At 34.8% G+C, this 19,479-nt stretch overlaps 1 protein-coding gene across 1 annotated transcript in view; it reads right to left on the minus strand.

Moving 5' to 3' along the window:
- LOC138308846 (tetraspanin-1-like) overlaps window positions 1-19,479 on the minus strand; it is a 50,107-nt gene that overhangs the window by 23,140 nt on the left and 7,488 nt on the right. The window contains exon 2 of the mRNA XM_069249873.1: window positions 15,996-16,163. Within this exon, the coding sequence (XP_069105974.1) occupies window positions 15,996-16,064 (69 nt within the window). The 5' untranslated portion in view covers window positions 16,065-16,163. The remainder of the gene's footprint in view (window positions 1-15,995; window positions 16,164-19,479) is intronic.

Here is a 19,479-nt window from a genome sequence, read left to right on the forward strand (position 1 = left end):
TCGCCTTAGAGCAGCAACATAAGTCCTTTGTTCTAGTGCATAGACACATGAAACAAGCGAAGAAGAAACAGAAGAAACTCGCTGATAGGAACTGTAAAGACGAGGATCTTAAGACAGGAGATCCGGTTTACATAAGAAACCATAAGCGTACCTCAAAACTGGACAATAAATGGACACCTTACTATAGGATTATAGAGCAAACTGGACCAGTAAGTTTTAAGGTAAGAAACCAGCTTACAGGTGAAGTCACGAAGACACACGCGAGGCATTTACGATTAGCAAATGTTGATGAATGGGAGTTGCCCAAAGATAATATAGGTCGACCTTTAAGGAAATCGACATATGTAGTTCCCCCTGAGAGCAGTTCAGAGGAGTCTGAGGAGGAAACATCCTTAAAAAGAGTCATAAGATATAGAAGACAAGAAAGGTCAGATTCGGACTCTGAGGATGATATTCCGTTAATGGAGCTAAGACAAAGGCTCCGGACTCGAGAATTGGACAAAGCTAGTCCTATTGATTCAGATGATGAACTTATACCTTTATCACAATTGAAAGGTAAGTTAAAAGAAAACAATAACGCTGACACTCAGACAGATGACGATGATGATGATTTTGTAGATGCGTCTGAGACTGGTTGTACTGCTGATGACATGGAGATTGATGCGATAAATAAATTAGCAAATGAAGTTACGCCCCAAATCTCCACCGCAGTAGATAAACTATGTAAAGATGATAGACTCCACAATAGAAAAGATGAAGTTAAGAGAAATATATCAAGAGACTCTGAGGACAATTCAGAGCTATTTAAAAAATGTCTGCAATATTTTCTTCGTGATCAATAACGAGAATTATTAGTGAATCGTTTCTTACCGTTTCAGAAAACGAAATATAAGGCTCCGAAAAATCCCTTATAGCTTGTAGCATTTGTTCTTAATCTAAATCCTTACGAGAAAGTTCTTAGAAAGTTAAATAATAGTCTGTCAGAAATAACCATATAACCAAATAAATAGGACGAGAATACATCTTAATAACAACCTTATAAGACTGAACCATGAAGTTGAAAATGTAAGAAATACACAAGACTTTCTTCAGTCAGAACTTACCGATATTAAGACACTACATCAAGCGAGAACTAAAAGAGCTTTAATTCCTATAATAGGTAAAGCATTGAACTTTCTGTTTAGTACTTTAGATGAAGGTGATATTAATACAATCAAAACTAACGTAGACCTAATCAAGTCAATCTTCAGCATGCAGTAAAGAAAAGCTTAACAATAATTTATGCTGCACAAGGTCAAATCACTGATAATAGAAGGAATATAAATGACGTGATTGATACCTTAGAGAATCTAAGAAGCATAGCTCTAAATTTAACAGAAGCAATACAAGATATTGATGAATATTTAAGTACATACACTAAGATCGACAGGGCCCTTAGTGAAGCAAAGGAATTAGTTGGATTAGCTAGAGATTATCTTAATCATTTGAAACTTCAGATCAATATGCTATCTCTAGGACATTTAAGCCCTTCAGTCATTTCACCCCCAGACTTGTACGAACTCCTTATAGAAGTAGAAAGCAAACTTGACCCAGGTGTAAGAGTACCTTTTGACCCGGAAACTGACCTTTGGGAATTTTATAAGACAGTGACCTGTACGACACTTATTAGTACTGATAGCCTTATTGTAGTTATTTCCATTCCATTAATAGACATGATTGGCAAGTTTGCTGTGTACCGAGCACATAACCTTCCTCTTCCGTACCTTGGATCGAATCAAACAAATATTTTGGCGACTTATAAATTAGAAGCAGAAGCTCTTGCAATCAATGAAGCGAAAACACAATTGGTTACAATGACAATTGAGGAGATGAATCAATGTGTAAATAGCGTTAAAAACTACTGCAGGTTTCGTAGTCCAATGTATACTATAATGGGAAATAAGAAATGTATTGTTAATCTTTTTATGAATTGGACCAATAATTTAGTTAAATATTGTACTACAGTAGTACAAAATACAAACACTTCCCCTATGGCCCAGTATTTGACCAATGGCCAATGGATAGTTGTCCACGATAGATCTTTGACCTTTACACTGAAATGCCCCTATAGAACCCAATCTGGTACTGTGGTGACCAGATACCCTATTGACACCTTATCCCTTACGGAAGGTTGTTCTGCATCAAATGAATATATGACCTTGCCCTCATATTATCATTCAGAGAGTAAATATAACCTAACAGATCATTTTCAACAGGTGATTTCAAATTATTATGTAGGCTCCATTGAACTCTGGAAACCAATGACCCAAAGACTACCAAATGTAAAAAACATTAAGATACCCCATAAACTTAAGCCTATAAAGGAAATCCCCATTGATGAGTTGATAAATGAACTTGACAATTCATTTGATCTTGAACCTATGGAATCTGATTTGCCCCTCTCGACCTACTTGTCGATAGTAGGTGTGGTAGTAGTTGTTGTTATAGTGATATATTTATGTCGTAGGAGAATTAGGGATAAATGTCAGAAATGTAGGTTAGGTAAATGGTCAGTGAAAAGGGGAAAGTCAGAGTCGAGTGTCTCGCAAGCCTCAAGAACAATGCAAAGACTCAAAAGTAACCAATCCACAGAAGACATGACAGCCTTAGAAGAATTGATGACAACATACATCAAGGAACTCATCCACCAGGAACAAGAAAACACAGAAAAACCTACACTGATGTCAGGAAATTACCCTGAGGGCGTTGACCTCGCCGAGGCAGATGTAACTGCCCCATCAGGAAGTGGAGGAATTGAATCGGGTAAACAAGACTGCCTTACAACCCGAGTACGAAGTGTAATATACCCAGACTTAAGAAAAGAGCTCAGTCTTCCATAGACAGATATAAAGTAACGTCTTGGTCGTAACAAGACAATGTCTAAATATGAAGAAGGAAATGATAATGACCCGGTGAAACATTATGCCTTGATATTTAACGATTAAAGAGACTTACGAGACAAAGATATACATATAATGTCTCGGTTATTACAAGACAATACGGAAACGTCTTGGTGTTAACAAGACCAACTCTTGTCTGGATATTAACGTTAATCAATTAAAAAAAATCACAATGTCTTAATGCGGATAAGACAAAATGTGACCTCTTCAAGAACCGTGGTGGATGACGGACCTAAGAACATAAAAAAAACTCTGGATATAACTAAATAAGCAGCAACTGTGGAGATAAACTGTGGATTTTTATATATGAGCAGCCATATTATTACGAATGATTTTTAACGATGAAGTTACCATGGAACTCTGTGACTGTTAAATAGGTTCAAACTAAAATGGACATGACTGTGAAATAATATTACTGATTTTCAACGACGTAGTTACCATGGAACTGTGTGACTGTTAAATACATTGTATGTTCGAATTACAATGGAAGTGACTGTGAAATATGTTTGAACTACAATGGACGAACTGTGAAATATGTTTGAACTACAATGGACGAACTGTGAAATATAATTACTGGCCAACTTTATGATGTTGTGACCATAGAACTGTGACTGTAAATAAGACTTTATATTGCATGAATATATTAAAGAGATGTTTAAAGTATAACGTCCAAGATAATTACAATATGTGTATGTACATATTGTGCATTAAGGTAAAGAGTTGTAACGTTTAATAGGATAACTTCGCGATAATTAAAAATATACTGCATGACGCATGCGAATGAAAGAAGGTTGAAAGGAGAAATGAATGAAATGGCCACTAGTTACTATTTAGGGAATGTTTTTGGTTTTTTTTAAAGGAGGCGGTGGTAAATTGAAATATTAATAATACTTGATACTTTGCGTTAAGAAATATGTAAGCCATTCTGAGAAATGCCTTACATATTGTCTTGTTTGAAGAAAGGGGCGATTGTAACCCTATAGAGGTAGGCAGGCTGGTAGCCTTGCTTAAGCCCCAATGATATTATTGGTGATAGACGATTATAACCCTATAGAGATAGACAGGCTAGTAGCCCTGCTTAAGTCCCCATGAATATCATTAATAGATATGATATTTGAATATTCCCGCTAGGTAAACAGGAAGTGGGGTACCTGTTGAACCTTGACAGAAGTTGTCATGTTAGCCGTGTATAATTGTGGATCGCGGGGCTGAGTTAAATTATAGTGTATTTTATAAGAGTACAAGTATTAGTTATTTAATAACAACCATGTATATATTTATTAGGCTGTGTTTAATTTCATAGTGCATTATTGTGGTGTATATAGTGTTGCTTATACCTAGTACTGATGTGTAGTATATTTAAAGGTCAGTAACGCGGGATTGTTTACTCATGTTTGCAGCCAGAGTTAGGTTGTTGTTTTAAGGCATGGCCAAACTAGGTGACCGAAATATCAGTAAATTGTTACGGCACCTACTTAGTAGCGACTATGTGGGATGTTCTGGAAAGCATGACAGGACATCGCACGGTCTATGCACGTGTTAAACTAGGTGACCAATTTATTAGTTAATTGTTACCAAATAGGTATGGGTATGGTAGGGACTACGTGGAATGTTCTGGAAGGAATGACAGGACATCACGTGGTCCACACACCTGTTTAACTGCGCAGTATAGTTTGTGCAAAATGTGCATATTACAGGCGGTTCTGTCCAGCCTCAACCAAGTCCAGTCAGAAAATCAAAACATTTCTATTTTGTTAAGCCTGCATCAGGCGCCGGTAAGGCTGTATTCTGAATTAAAATTAGTAAATTTTGACAGTTTATGATGAGCTGGGTAACCTTTGGGGCAAGCATTGTCCCAACGGCACGTGTACCAGTCACGTACCCAATCATTATAAATAGAGGGCCGCAATAGGCCCCAGTCAGACTGAAGACGGAAGACTGAAGACTGAAGACTGAAACTAGACTGAAATTAGACGGACATCAGACGGGAATAAGACTGAGACTGGGTACTTCCGCCTCACATACACCTACGTCACCGCCTCCTCTAGGGCCACACACATGAGAGAGAGAAAGTGAGAACTCTTGTCTACACTTTGAATAAAAGCCGTCAACAAGCTTCTACCCTACTCCTTGTCGTCATTTCGACCAACACAGCCATCCATAGGACGACATATCTCCGAATATAGCAAAATGGTGTCGAAATATACTGTGTTAGTAGAGATCACAAACGGAACGGGATTAGTAAAAGATGTTAGTGGTATATTGTTAACGTTTGTGACAGGCTTTCTGGTTCTGATAAAATCCGGAAACATTTGTCCATTTTATATAAAAATTTACATCATTTAATCATCATTTATAACAGATGCTTTCCTTATAAATTAAATGTATTACCTAATCTGTATTTTGGTGGATCGTTTCTTTCGTATTTTGTTCATACAAGAATTCCTATGATACAACACGGAGCGTGTTTCATTGGTTATACAGATATATAGAGTTATCCCGCCTCAGACAAGAATCCTGTTTTCCTATTGGTTAAAATGACGTCACGTGATATCCAAGATATAGTCGTAACAGGTTTGTAGAAATCGTATCAGGTTTGCACGATAGAGTTATCGTTCTTTGCCCCTAACGTCATTAGAAACAAGATGGCGGTCAAGTAACGCTTCGCGACGACAGCCCACTCAACGAGATGGAGACAAAATGTTTGAATGATAGCGCTGATGACCGCTTTCAAAGCAAAGCGAAATCGGCAACACTTATTTAGGATAATTTAACAGAAATGGACAATGAAAACGCATTCGAGTCTTCAAAGAGGTGAAAATTGTTTGAGGTTTTGAGTCGTTTTGGTTTCCATACTCAGTACATAATACATTTTGCAGGTTAGTAGAAATCGTATCAGGTCTCGCCCGATAAAGTTTATTTTAAACCCAATATTTTTCCGTATTAGGTCACTAACAAACTGTGTAACTAATTATACCATGTGCGTTAAGGGATTAGTGAATACCGCTCTTTGCTTTATTTGCTGCATGTCGTCGTACATCTGATTAACATTAGAGCTAAAACATAGAACTGTCATAATTGTATCTTAATTTCATATGTGAATTATTTCTAGACATTTTATAAATGTTTTGACCTAATAAGAAACAAAATATTTACATGTATAACATTTCGTGTGAAATGCCCACTTATATTTCGTTCTAACATATTAAAGATCATACCAAAGCTTCAACAATATTTTCAATAGATAATCTATATTCACTGAATTTAAAATTATACAATGTCACACTACAAAATAATGTAGAGTTACATGACAACGATGTTATATATCTTAAAGCAAAATAGACGAGCTAGATTTACGACCGATGCGACAAATGTAAACTGTAACTAATTACGTAACTGTTGAGCTATGTTTCGTAATCATACACACAGGTTTTTGTATGAAATATTGACCTTAACACCAATCATACAGACAACGATTTGACTTTACTGTATTATAAACTTGTTTCACTATTATTTTTACATACTACAAAAATGTAACTGTTTGGTCACGAAATTTGATTAACCTTACAGAAGTGACGATATGAAAAAAAAAACAAACCTACACCCATGTTTTTTGTATGAAATATAAACCCGAAAAATCAATGTAGAGGACGAAATATTGATCTGATCTACTGGTTTCACTATAGCTTTAACATTGTCGTCCTACAACAGAATGTAACTGTTTGACAGCATAATGTTATAAATCTTACTTAAGTGTCTGTTTAAGTATCTCACCAGCTGGTTACCCTACATACGTCTGGCTTATAACCATCATTGTATACAGTGTCATCAGAACAAGTTTTAATGGTACTAACATACGGAAAAAATTAAAAACGATACATTGGACTTGACGGAGGGCTATTCTGGAATGTCCAGAATGTACCCGATGTGTTCCGTACAAAGTCTGGGACCTAACTAACATGAAATAAAACATAGCATGGTTAAATACATATACAGACAATGAAATTCTAGAATTGTGATTGACAGATGTCGCTTATCTATAGATGTTAAATTAGACTGAGGCAATCTGAAGATGACCAGTGGACTAATATGATAATCATATTACGTAATATAATGAACAGGTTAGCTGAGTTGTTATTCCTATACGACAAAGAATTGATCAATGTTGACATGTACAGTAAAGCTGGACTTCTGGACTCTAATTATATATATTTTTAATACTAACAATAGGAGTCTTTTGAGTAAACGTATTTTCAGTTCAAAGGCAATTTTAGCACTATGCGTTTTAAAACAAAATTTCCTTGTGATAGTACTCTTTTCTATGTAAAGCTACAACGACTAAAGACCATGTCCGAACAATATTATAAGATCTTTCATTTAAGCATTAAACGTCTTTCAATTGGCATTCATATGGGCTGTGAATACCAACTGAAAAACATTCAATGCTTATATTTACATTTGGTCTCAATTTTATGATGAAAACCCCACGGATTTTGCATCTATAATGAATAAATCTTTCGTTATCTTCAAGGATGAACAGCCGTTTTCCGTGATCGCTAGCACGACAAGTGTGGCGTCACAATGCTAATGACGTCAAAATAAGCGGCTCTAGTGTATAGACTATATGAATGCAAACTGCGCTTGGTAAGGTTATATAGTGGGACTGCAGTGAAAATGTAAATATAGATCGATATGAAGGATAGGGAAATACTACCCGAGGGTTTCAAAATGTTGTAAAACCCGAGACTTGCCTTGGGTTTTACAACATTTTGTGATCCTCGGTAAGAATAACGCTATCCTTCATATTCACATACGAAAGAGTATTTTTCTTTCATAGATCTGATCTACGTTTTATTGTCATTTTAAAGCTATACTATCCCGACTGCAATTTAATTCCCCATGCATGCAAATTAATATTGATATTTGGAACGCATACCACAGCCTCCCAAAACACACAAACATACCACAGCCTCCCAAAACAAACAAACATACCACAGCCTCCCAAAACACACAAACAAACCACAGCCTCCCAAAACACAAAAACATACCACAGCCTCCCAAAACACACAAACATACCACAGCCTCCCAAACCACGTAGTAACTATTCTTTGTAATGATAAATCAATACTTTTGTATCACTTCGATTCTGTAGTGACCATTCATCAGTTCATGCTCAAATTTCTCTTACTGTTTTCAAACAGGTGACTTATAAAAAAAACTATATTAAAATATGATGAAGCTGATTTTGAAAGTATGAATAATGCTTTCCTTAATATTGACTGTTTGAACTTATCAACACTTCAAGACCCAGACACATTTAACTCATTTATTATAGACTCAATCACCGAACAAGTCAACAGTTTCATTCCGACCAAAATTATTACTGTGCGCCCAAATGATAAGCCCTGGATGAATAATATCATCAGATTGAGAATGAGACAACGCAATAGAATACATAGAAAAGCTAAAATAATTAATACCCCCCACTACTGGGAACGATTTCGTTATCTTAGGAATGAAACAATTGACTTGATTCGTGTGGCTAAAAAAAACTACATCCAAAAGCTTGAAAATTACCTAAATGAAAACTCGGTCCCTCCAGACAAATGGTGGAAGATAGCAAAATCTATTATTAACTTCACTAATAAATCCTCTTCTTATTCCACCTCTTGAATCTGATAATCAAATCATTAACCATCCTATTGATAAAGCAGAAATCCTGAATAATCATTTTGTAATATTTCTACATCTTCACCAAACCTTGAATTACCTCAATTAGCACTGCCCTATATACCTTACTCACTTACCAATATTCAAATCACTCAACAAGATGTATCTGACCAAATTAGTAATCTTAATGTAAATAAACCCCCTGGTCCAGATGGTATAGTTCCTAAAATACTAAAATAGTAAAACAACTGTGTAACTCACTTATTCTCTCTCTCAGTCTTCTATTTAATAAAACTCTGGATTCAGGAATAATTCAAATAGTTGGAAACAATCAAATGTAAATGCTATATATAAAGGGAATGGGTCATCCAATGATGTTCAAAATTATAGACCTATCTCGATAACCTCTTGTTTCAGTAAAATAATGGAAAAAATAGTATTTAAATATCTCTACAACTATCTAATCGACAACTCTATATTATCTAAGCATCAGTCTGGCTTCATACCAGGTGATTCCACTGTTGATCAACTATTGTTTATTTATAATGAAATTGTTAGCAATATGGACCAGGGAAAGGAACTTCGATTTATTTTTTGTGATATAAGCAAAGCTTTTGACAGAGTATGGCATAAAGGTCTTTTACATAATAACGTTTAATTTTATATAAAATTAAACACATTTATTTTTGGGTTTGTGCAACCTGAAGTTGATGTTGTGGTAAGAGTTAATTCCCTTGTGGGATATAGACATGCGCAAAGCATTATATTTTACCACGCGGTCGAAAAATTTTGCACAAAAGTAACAGTTTTCCCACCCTCCATCCCCTTCATCACCGTGATACAGCTTTTTATAGGAGTTTAATTTGTATAAGAAAGATGTATAGAGACAGCTTGATATTAACATGTAGTCATGTAATTCTATGTTGAATTGTTATGATAATAAGCTGCTGCCGAGTTTCTTTTAATTACAGTTTAAGCGGTGTGGAACGAGACCAGTACGGTGCAAATTGAATCTGCATTCCCAATTCTGCAAAAGTGGTATGGACATGCTTCGCTTAGTGGATCATGAACAGTGACTTTGGAAGATCCATCAAATGTGACAATGGGTAGTGGCAACCAAACATAGTGACAGTTCGAAGTGGGATCATTTCAAGATAATATGTTAAAAATAACTTTATCGCAGTCTATTCAGTTTGTATGCCGGATGCGGCATGTGTGGCGAGCAGGCATAATTTGGTTATAAATTTGTCTTTTGATTTGTGTATATTATAGATTGTAAGGGTATACGTACTGGCTCGCTATGGATTTACCCTAGGAGTCGGGGATACCCCAAAATATTGTGTGGTAACCAGTTTTTCAATAGACTCCTCCTCTCACTTGCCTAGTGAATCCCAGGGGGTTGAGATGTAGGAGATACATGTACAGTAACTGTATAATGGATACAGATTTTGGTTTTTGGTTTCTCCGTGGTGGAGAATATGGATATTACTCGCCAAGGATTTACCCTGGGAGTACGATGGAGCCTCGCAGATCTGGGTAGGTCAGCAGGCTATTCGGGTCAGGTACATGCAAACTTTGCCAAGGTTAACCCTGGGGAGGGTGAGTAGCTGATGTGTCCGGTACCAGTTGGTAGATACTCAGCATAGGGTGCTCACCGTTGCATGTACCTGTATTATACATAATGTAATTCTAGTCATTTGTTAGTTTAGGTAACGTTCCTATCTGCTTTGGTTAACCCAGGGGGAGGAAATTACCTGTTTAGGTAAATCATATTTGCCTGCTCGCCACATCTGAGAATAAGTATCCTGCTTTGGTTAACACTTAACAAATATTAAATAGGCTGCGGCCATTTAATCCAAAACTGTGTTTGTTATTTCATTTTTAAGAAAACATCATAAAATAAACACCAGATGTATGGAATAGATGGAAATTTACTTCTATGGTTCGACAATTACCTATCTGATAGATTACAAAGAGTGACCACAGATGGCTACTATTCACAGTTTAAGGTCGTAAACGCTGGGGTACCCCAGGGATCAGTACTCGGGCCTCTTCTTTTTCTCCTCTATATCAACGATATCACTGATAATCTTTCAACTACATGTAATATCAAACTTTTTGCAGATGACACCTCCTTGTACGAGCAGCTCAAGCACTAACAACTGACCTCTCTAACATTGGTGAATGGGCAAAAATATGGGACATCAAATTTAAATCTAACAAAACCAAATCAGTACTATTTTCCAGAAAACATTACAAAAACAGCCCCCAATAACTTCCAAAACAATCAAATCACTGACACATAAGAACACAAATACCTAGGGCTTACACTTAAGGACAATGCATCATGGAAACAACACATCCTTAACATATATGAAAAAGCATGCAGTAGATTAAACATTCTTCGTTATATTAAAAATAAAGTAAATCGTCAGTCATTAATTAAAATTTACACAGCATTTATTAGGCCAATCTTAGAATATGCAGATATAATATGGGATAATTTTACTCAACAATCAAAAGACCTTTTAGAATCTGTCCAATTAGAAGCAGCCAGAATTATTACAGGACTTAGGTCTGGAACATCCCACAATAAAATTTATACAAAACTTGGATGGGAAACACTATCAGTAAGAAGACACAAACACAAACTAACAATGATGTACAAAATAATGCATGGCCTATCACCACAATACTTACAAGGTATCCTAAATCCTTTCAATAACATTAACAATCAAAATAATAATGACTATGCTCTCAGACAAACAAGAATATTTAATCCAACAATATGCAGAACTAATAATTATTTTGATAGTTTCATCCCACTAATGTATCGCACTATTAACACTTATGATAACAATCTCTTTAACTCCCCTTCTCTCTCAGCCTTTTAACACCAAATTAATAAAGATGTCCCAGTTGAAATTGAATCAACCCAAATTTTTAAAACAGAAGGTGATAAAATTGCTTAAGGGTGTTCAAAACAGCAGACAAGTTTCAGACTGCAGATTGCCAATTACTCTTGATATTTTACATAGAATTATCAATGCGATGAGTACTGTAATTCACCCGTTGTTTAAGGTTTGTTTATGTAGAGCAATGTTTCTCTTGGCTTTCCATGCATTTTTGCGTATCGGTGAATTCACGTTGAATCACAACAACTCTACATCTAAAATTCTGCAGACCAGTGACATTAACTTCTTACGTGACGACACCCATGCCATTAAAGCTATGACAGTGAGAATTGTAAATTTCAAACATTCTGAAAATCAAACAATTACTCTAGAAATCCCAATCAAGGCAAATAAAAACTATTGCCCTGTTTTAGCTCTGCACAGTTACCTACAAATGAGCAATCACTCAGGTGGCCCTTTGTTTCAATTTGCAGATAAGTCACCTGTTACTTATTCGTATTTCTGTAAGTCGTTGCAGGCAGTTTTAAAATTTTTGCAACTGGACACCAGAGTATACAAGGGTCACTCTTTCAGAATAGGGGCTGCAACTACTGCCAGTCAGTTAGGTGTCCCTCAAACCATTTTGCAAAAATATGGTCGGTGGAAATCAGACGCTGTTCGCTCTTATATTCGCATAGGAATTTTCAAATAAGGATTCCATTATCCAATTATTATAATATCTGACCTGATCTGTCCTGTGCCCACTTTCCATGCACAATCATTTTTTATGGAAGGTCAGTACAGCCTGCTTCCTTTAAGTTGATGGTATGTTTTGTTATTTAATCTGTCACCATTGTAAGTTTGTATGGAAGGTCAGTACTGCCTGCTTCCATTATAGTTGATTGTGTTTTTGGTAATTTTATCTGACACTTTTGTAATTTTGTATGGAAGGTCAGTACAGCCTGCTTCCTTTAAGTTGATTGTATGTTTTGTTATTTAATCTGTCACCATTGTAAGTTTTTTATGGAAGGTCAGTACTGCCTGCTTCCTTTATAGTGGATTATATGTTTTTGTAATTTGATCTGCCACTTTTGTTATTTTGTATGGAAGGTCAGTACAGCCTGCTTCCTTTAAGTTTATTGTATGTTTTTATTATTGAATTATATAATCTGTCACCTTTGTAAGTTTTATTATATGGAAGGTCAGTACAGCCTGCTTCCTTTAAGTGATTGTAATTTTATCTGCCACTTTTGCAAATTTGTATGGAGTTGAATGTATGTTTTTGTATTTCATCTGGCATATACTTTGTCAATTTGTATGGAAGTCAGAATAGCCTGCTTCCTCTTTTTTTTTTTTTTTTTTTTTTGTAACATATGTTGCTTTCCGTCTTTGATTGTACCTTAATTAAGACGTTCAGTATAGTGGGTTACCAGAGATAGTGGTAATTGCTTATATTGATCATTACTGCAATTACGATTGGTACCGCACACTGCCTGCTATCATAAGTTTTTGCAAGTTTAATTTTTCATTATTATCTGGTACAGAATTCGTTAATATCAAGGATCTGATGTTGTTACAGTATGTCTCCTTCTGTTGCTTGTATATATATATATCTGTATTGTGGAATTTGTCAGTTAATTGGATATAGACTGCTGCAATTCAATTTTTTAACATGCTTTTGCAGAAGTTGTTTGTTGGATAAATTTCTGAATTAATCCAGTAATCCTTAATTTTACCTAAAGAGCATAGTTTGTTTTACTCTATATGATCCTAATTGAGAGGTTCAGAACATTATGACCTATTTTTATCTAACTTGATTGGTGAATTTATTTTCTCTATCAAGCCGTTAGACATGTTAGACATGAAGTTGTAACAAGTTAATAGGAGCTCCGTGACCTTGGATGGGGTGATGACCACGTTCATATCTGTACTTTATTATATGTAACAGTTCAGATATTGATCTTGGTCATCTATGCCTAATTTGTACCCCATCTTTGCTGTTTAGTTCAAATATTTGTTCTCCAATCTTATTTTTATTGATGTTTATCAATAACACATGATGTTATTCTATCAAACTTGAAATATTGGAGAAGTCATTAATAAATGACATTTAACAACTAATATTGTCTCCATTATTATTCCTTTGAGTACAGCAAACATAGCTTCGGTCACTTTGCTCTCTGTTACGAAACTGAGATGACATAAATGACATTTATTTACCATGGTAAAATAAATAGATTTATGTCAGGCTGTTTCATTTTTTACTTTCCTAATTTGTAAGTGGGGCCCCGCGCCCTTAGGTGTGTTTACTTATACACACATGCAAGGTCACAGTGTACATGTGCCTGCGTGATGGAATTTCCCCAAATTAGCTTGACCCCTGGTCAGTGCGAGAGAGTAATTGATTGGTCAGCCAATCAGATGCTTTGCTTACAGCCTCCGGACCAATCACTGAGGGCGTTGACCTTTCTTTGTCCTCGGTGGCGTCACTATCGCATTACCATCTTAGCCAGCGTGAAGATTTTTGTCTGTGTCTAATTAAGATTATCCATAATCTACAAAAATTCTTTCAATTTCCCTCCCATCTTTCCCGCCCCTTTTTCATATCTATTTATTCCTTTTATTGGATGTGATTGGGCAGGTTATATGGTTTACGAATATTGTCTTATCAACAGAGACTATTTTTTCACAGGCCTATGTTGTATTTTGTAGTTTTTAATTTTTGCCTAATTTGTACCCCATCTTTGCTGTTTAGTTCAAATATTTGTTCTCCAATCTTATTTTTATTGATGTTTATCAATAACACATGATGTTATTCTATCAAACTTGAAATATTGGAGAAGTCATTAATAAATGACATTTAACAACTAATATTGTCTCCATTATTATTCCTTTGAGTACAGCAAACATAGCTTCGGTCACTTTGCTCTCTGTTACGAAACTGAGATGACATAAATATAATTTTTTGTCAACTTAGAAATTTGTGTAGTAATCTTAATTCCCACCTATATACTGACCATTTATCTGATGATACATCTTGTGCTTGTTCTTTTGAAAATGAAACTGTATCCCACTACTTTCTCGAATGTCCTTTATATGACCAACATAGACTTTCCCTGTTTACCTCCATTAGTAATTATGCAAATCATAACCATATTGATATCAATATTCTTCTTCAAGGCTGTCCTGACTGTGACGAAACTATAAACAGACAATTACTTCATGATGTTCACCTATATATTGGTAAATCAAGACGTTTAAATCTCTATGTGATTTAAATAGCCATGACATAAGCTTTTGAAATAAGCTTTTGAAATTTAAAGATTTTTTTTTTATGATGCAATGTTCACTATATAACATTTAAATAACATTGTATATATTCTACTCTAATTATCCTCTGACAAAGATATACTTAGAGTATTTTGTTGAGCATGGTTGTTTTAATATTGCTACTTTGTTTTATTCTATATACAGCATACACATATTCTATTAAAAGTATATACATGTATATTTTCAATTATTTTCAAGAAAATTCAAGAGAGTAATGACACATGGACTGTTGGTCATTGTCTGTCAATATCTGAGCATCCTCGATATTCCAGGGCTTCCGATCACTTACGATCTGTAGAGATCGCTAGTGATCGGAAGCCCTGGAGTATCGAGGATGATATCTGAGTAACATGTGGTCTAATTAGTATATAAAATGTTATTGTAATAAAATAATAGCTGTATTCATATTATGTGTGATGTGTGAATGGAGTATGCAAAAGAGTTATCTCCCTTTATTTGTTGTAAAATTTCATTTCAAAACTTAAACATAATATCTATAATTGATGTAACTTTAAACTATTACTTTTGCCACCAGTGGAGAGAATTTATATAGGCTTTGCCTGTTATTTAATCCATTTGACTTGTAACATCTTTGTCAATAAAATTTGTTTAAATGAAAATAAATCAATTTAAAGTCTATTATATATCTTTTGTGGTCGTTGCTTTTCATGATTAATGACCTTTTCTCGTGAATACATACTGATCAGTTCAACATTTTTTTCAACGAAAAAAGAAATCTTTGTAAATCATGATTTATCACTTTGGTTATTGAGTTTAAGAGTGGGTACGTCATGTTAACAAGAATCTCGCCTTTAATATGCTAAATGGAAAGTCTATAAGTTAAGTCGTCTAATTCATATAATTTTTCACAACAGTTGGTGACCAATTATCAAGGCCCGGCTGTTCAAAAGGTGATTATCGTAATAACTTGATTAGTATTTTTCATTTTCTGGTCTGCTGCAAAAATTGTCATTATATCTTTACTTAAATCAGTAAGTATGTAAAGAATGATATTCTCAAGAATCTTGTCAAACTTTTAAATTACTTTTACACAAAATTATCATATCTTTATTTGACCTAATCACCTTTTGTACACCTGAGCGCACACCTGAGCGCACACCTGAGCCCGTTGTATGACGTAAACTGACGGTGTTATACTTACTATAACTGGGACACTGGCGATCATGATCGTCGCCTTCATACAGTTTTTCGTTGACGTCATTCCTCCCATTTTGGCTGGTTGGCGTTAACAATTTCTGTTATATGTGTAAATTGGCGTTCGCGTTTCCAAATCCGATTCAGCTGGCGATCTCTCGTCTTACTTCTTTGTCTGGAATTACAAAAATGACATACAATCATTAATAACCGATAGGTCTTTTGAACAGTTAGAGTAATCAGTGTAATATAAGTAGGTCAAATATCAAATCTTTCGTTCTCATAGTTCATTCTCAGTTACCCATGTGCTCACACTACATATGTATATATTTACACTTGCTATGCTTGGTCACTATACGCTAATACTAGCCGATTTTGTTTACCATAACTGCATGGTAACATTGAACTTTGAACTTGCGTAAGAAAATGTTCTATGCAACGTAAAAGGACTACTTTTTTTAAACAAACATATGGCTTTGTTTACATTTTGATGCAACATTACGTATATATTGTTGTTTTTCATAGAATTTTGGAAAAATGTAAACAATAAATACATGTTTTATATTTATATATGATTCAAACAATTTTTAAATTAACAATTGTATAAAGAAACGGAAAAATATCCCGACCGGGGCGACGTGCTTTCATTTTTGTTAAAAATGATGGGTGTCAAATGTAAACATTACCTCTGTGTCTGTGTTCGTCATACGATCTAGTCTTTTGGGTGGACGGGCGTGAGACCTCGTGATAGAGGTCAGTTATAAACATATCCTCTTGTCTTTGTTCTTTGAGAATTTAATCATGTGTATTATAAAAACATGCACCGCTAGTAATCCACGTGTTGACAGTTACGCGTCACCACAAATACATTGTATCCATCGAACACAAGTGAAGTTGTTCCATCTATAGCCTAGATGGCGATGGATATAAGCGTAGATTATATAATCACATGGCTCCGAAGGATGTAATATCGTCAAGTCAGACGACAATCTCAAACAAATTTAGCTACTTGAACACTGGTGTTTTGACAACTTCGGAAAACTCCACTGTGTAAGCGTGCGTCAGCCTCGCCTCGCTGCACAATAACGGTCACCGAGTTCACACATGTGGCCGAGAACAAATACTTTATGTTATTACGCTATATATGAACTTTTGGCAAAATTTAATACACCTACTTAAAGTTCTGATCTGATTAAATAAAATTATCTCTGAAATTTACTTTGTTTGTCATGTTTATTTTACACTAAAATATTGAACTTTTTTGTCGTCGCGGATGAATAATTCTACCTTACGTGCAGCGTCATCATTAGCTGTTCAATTGAGTAAGCTCCTCCCACTTTTGACCGACTTTTATTGAATAATTACGTCACTTTCAAATGACGATTTTATTGCATAAAATATAAATAAAAAGTCGTGTGAGTGTAAATATAGGGATTGGATTTCGTTTTTATGTTAACCATGCTTGTATGGAGCAATTCCTCTAAGAATATATTCAATATGGGGCGCTAACGCGCCCCATAGAATATATTCTTAGAGGAATTGCTCCATACAAGCATGGTTAACATAAAACGAAATCCAATCCCTATATGGTAGCGTACTCCAACAATGTTAGAGGTATAGCACGACGAGACACTTTTGGAACGTTACGTCGTGTCTAACCTCTAACTTCCGATAGGCCGTTTACCCGATGCTGAGAGTAACATTTACAATGTTTGGATTATGACAATATAAAACGTTTAAATTATATTTAAATCGTCATCAATGTCAAATACCTACATCTTTTTCATAAACCAACAAGTATTTTGACAAAATCAGCCGTAAAATTCATCTAAAAAAAATATTTACATCTCCTAACGTAAACTTTCATGACCCAGACAAAACTTCATGATGAAAGCGATCCGGCCGGTAAATAGAAAAAACGAATTGCAAAGTCCCCAAAACGCTTGATCTGCCTTTACTTTTACTTGCATTCTGCCCGCTTGAATTCACGTTCCGTTTTTTGTAGTAACCATCCGCCATATTTAAAACTAGGTCAAAATGTTACAGAAGGCCTCAAGTTATGGTTTTCCTAGATAAATGGGATAATTAATACCTAAACTGTACGCACACATCAATGTTATCAGTGTTAGAGCAGGAAATATTGATATTATTGCACTTTTCCTTCCGCTTTCATCTGACGTCGGAAGCTGCATCAAAGAAATAGGCCTTCGGAAATGAGAGTCGACAGTCAGCAAAGTAACGTCCGATAAAAAACGGTTGACCAGTCGACTCTCATGTTATGGGAGTAATGGTAGCGTAGTGGAGCTTTGACACTGTGGTTTCATTACAAGACAAGTTCGAGTTAGATTTGTTTAATTTATTAAACTGATACAGCACACAATTTATAGTTAATAATAAGATTGTCAGAAATGAAACACAATTTTTAAAGATGCACTACCGCTGACAAATGGTATATTTTCTCTATCAAAAAACAGGAGCAGACGATTTTTTATTCTGTTAAAAAGTTACAAGTTACTTACTTTACACTATTACCACCATTGAAAAGTTTGAGCATCTAATTTTACTTGAAGATAAAAATACTAAAAATTATTAACTGCATCCCGAAAAAATTCTATGACACTTTATCCTATATGCAAAGAAAAACTGCTTGTGCATACGCTAAAAGCAAATTACATTATTTTATATTGTTTTTGTGCTAATTAGACAAATAGATAGACGAGTAAACACCACTTAATCAAATGACTAGTTATTATTTTATTTTTACAATTTCATTTCATCATGAATGTATGATACAGTCAGTCTTGTTGAAGCATGACGCAAATATTGTAACCATCAATTAAATATGGACAATGTTACGCATTAAAAATAACCAATTTGAGGATATCAACATGGCTATTTGTTGTTCCCCAATATGTTCATCTTCAAAGTCCAAGCATGAATTGCCTTTAAAATGCACAAAAAGTCAATTGTATAATTGCAATGATGTACGATAAAATACGATATGATTTAACAAACAGAATTTCATTTTTGTAAATTTGAAAAAGATATGTATCCAAAGTGTTATTTATGTTTTTTCTTAATGTTATTTTGTAAGCGATTTCATTTTTTAAATTCGAAACACAGAAATTGAAAAGCATCAAAGCAGGTTACTAATAAGCATAAAATAAACACGTTGTAACAAAAGTTTCAATACACTTGAATGGTTAGTGTATAAAATAAATCTAAGGCTTTGTTGTATTAAATACACAGGTAATATTTCCTAACCTGAATTTCAGGTAAACAAATCTTGATCTGAACAGATTTTTAACCAGAAATTCCGGTCAACTTCAGGTTAGGAAATTTTGCCTGTCTATGTATATATAAATTGTATAAGAAATCCTGAGAATACAAATAATATGTGGAATCTTTCAGATGACAGCTTGTGTGAGTTGTGTACGACATCAGTAGACTAGCCCTATATATAGATCTGACTTAACAAAGGTGAACTGTGC

The sequence above is a fragment of the Argopecten irradians genome, chromosome 15 (assembly GCF_041381155.1).
Source record: "Argopecten irradians isolate NY chromosome 15, Ai_NY, whole genome shotgun sequence".
NCBI classification, from domain to species: Eukaryota; Metazoa; Mollusca; class Bivalvia; order Pectinida; family Pectinidae; genus Argopecten; species Argopecten irradians.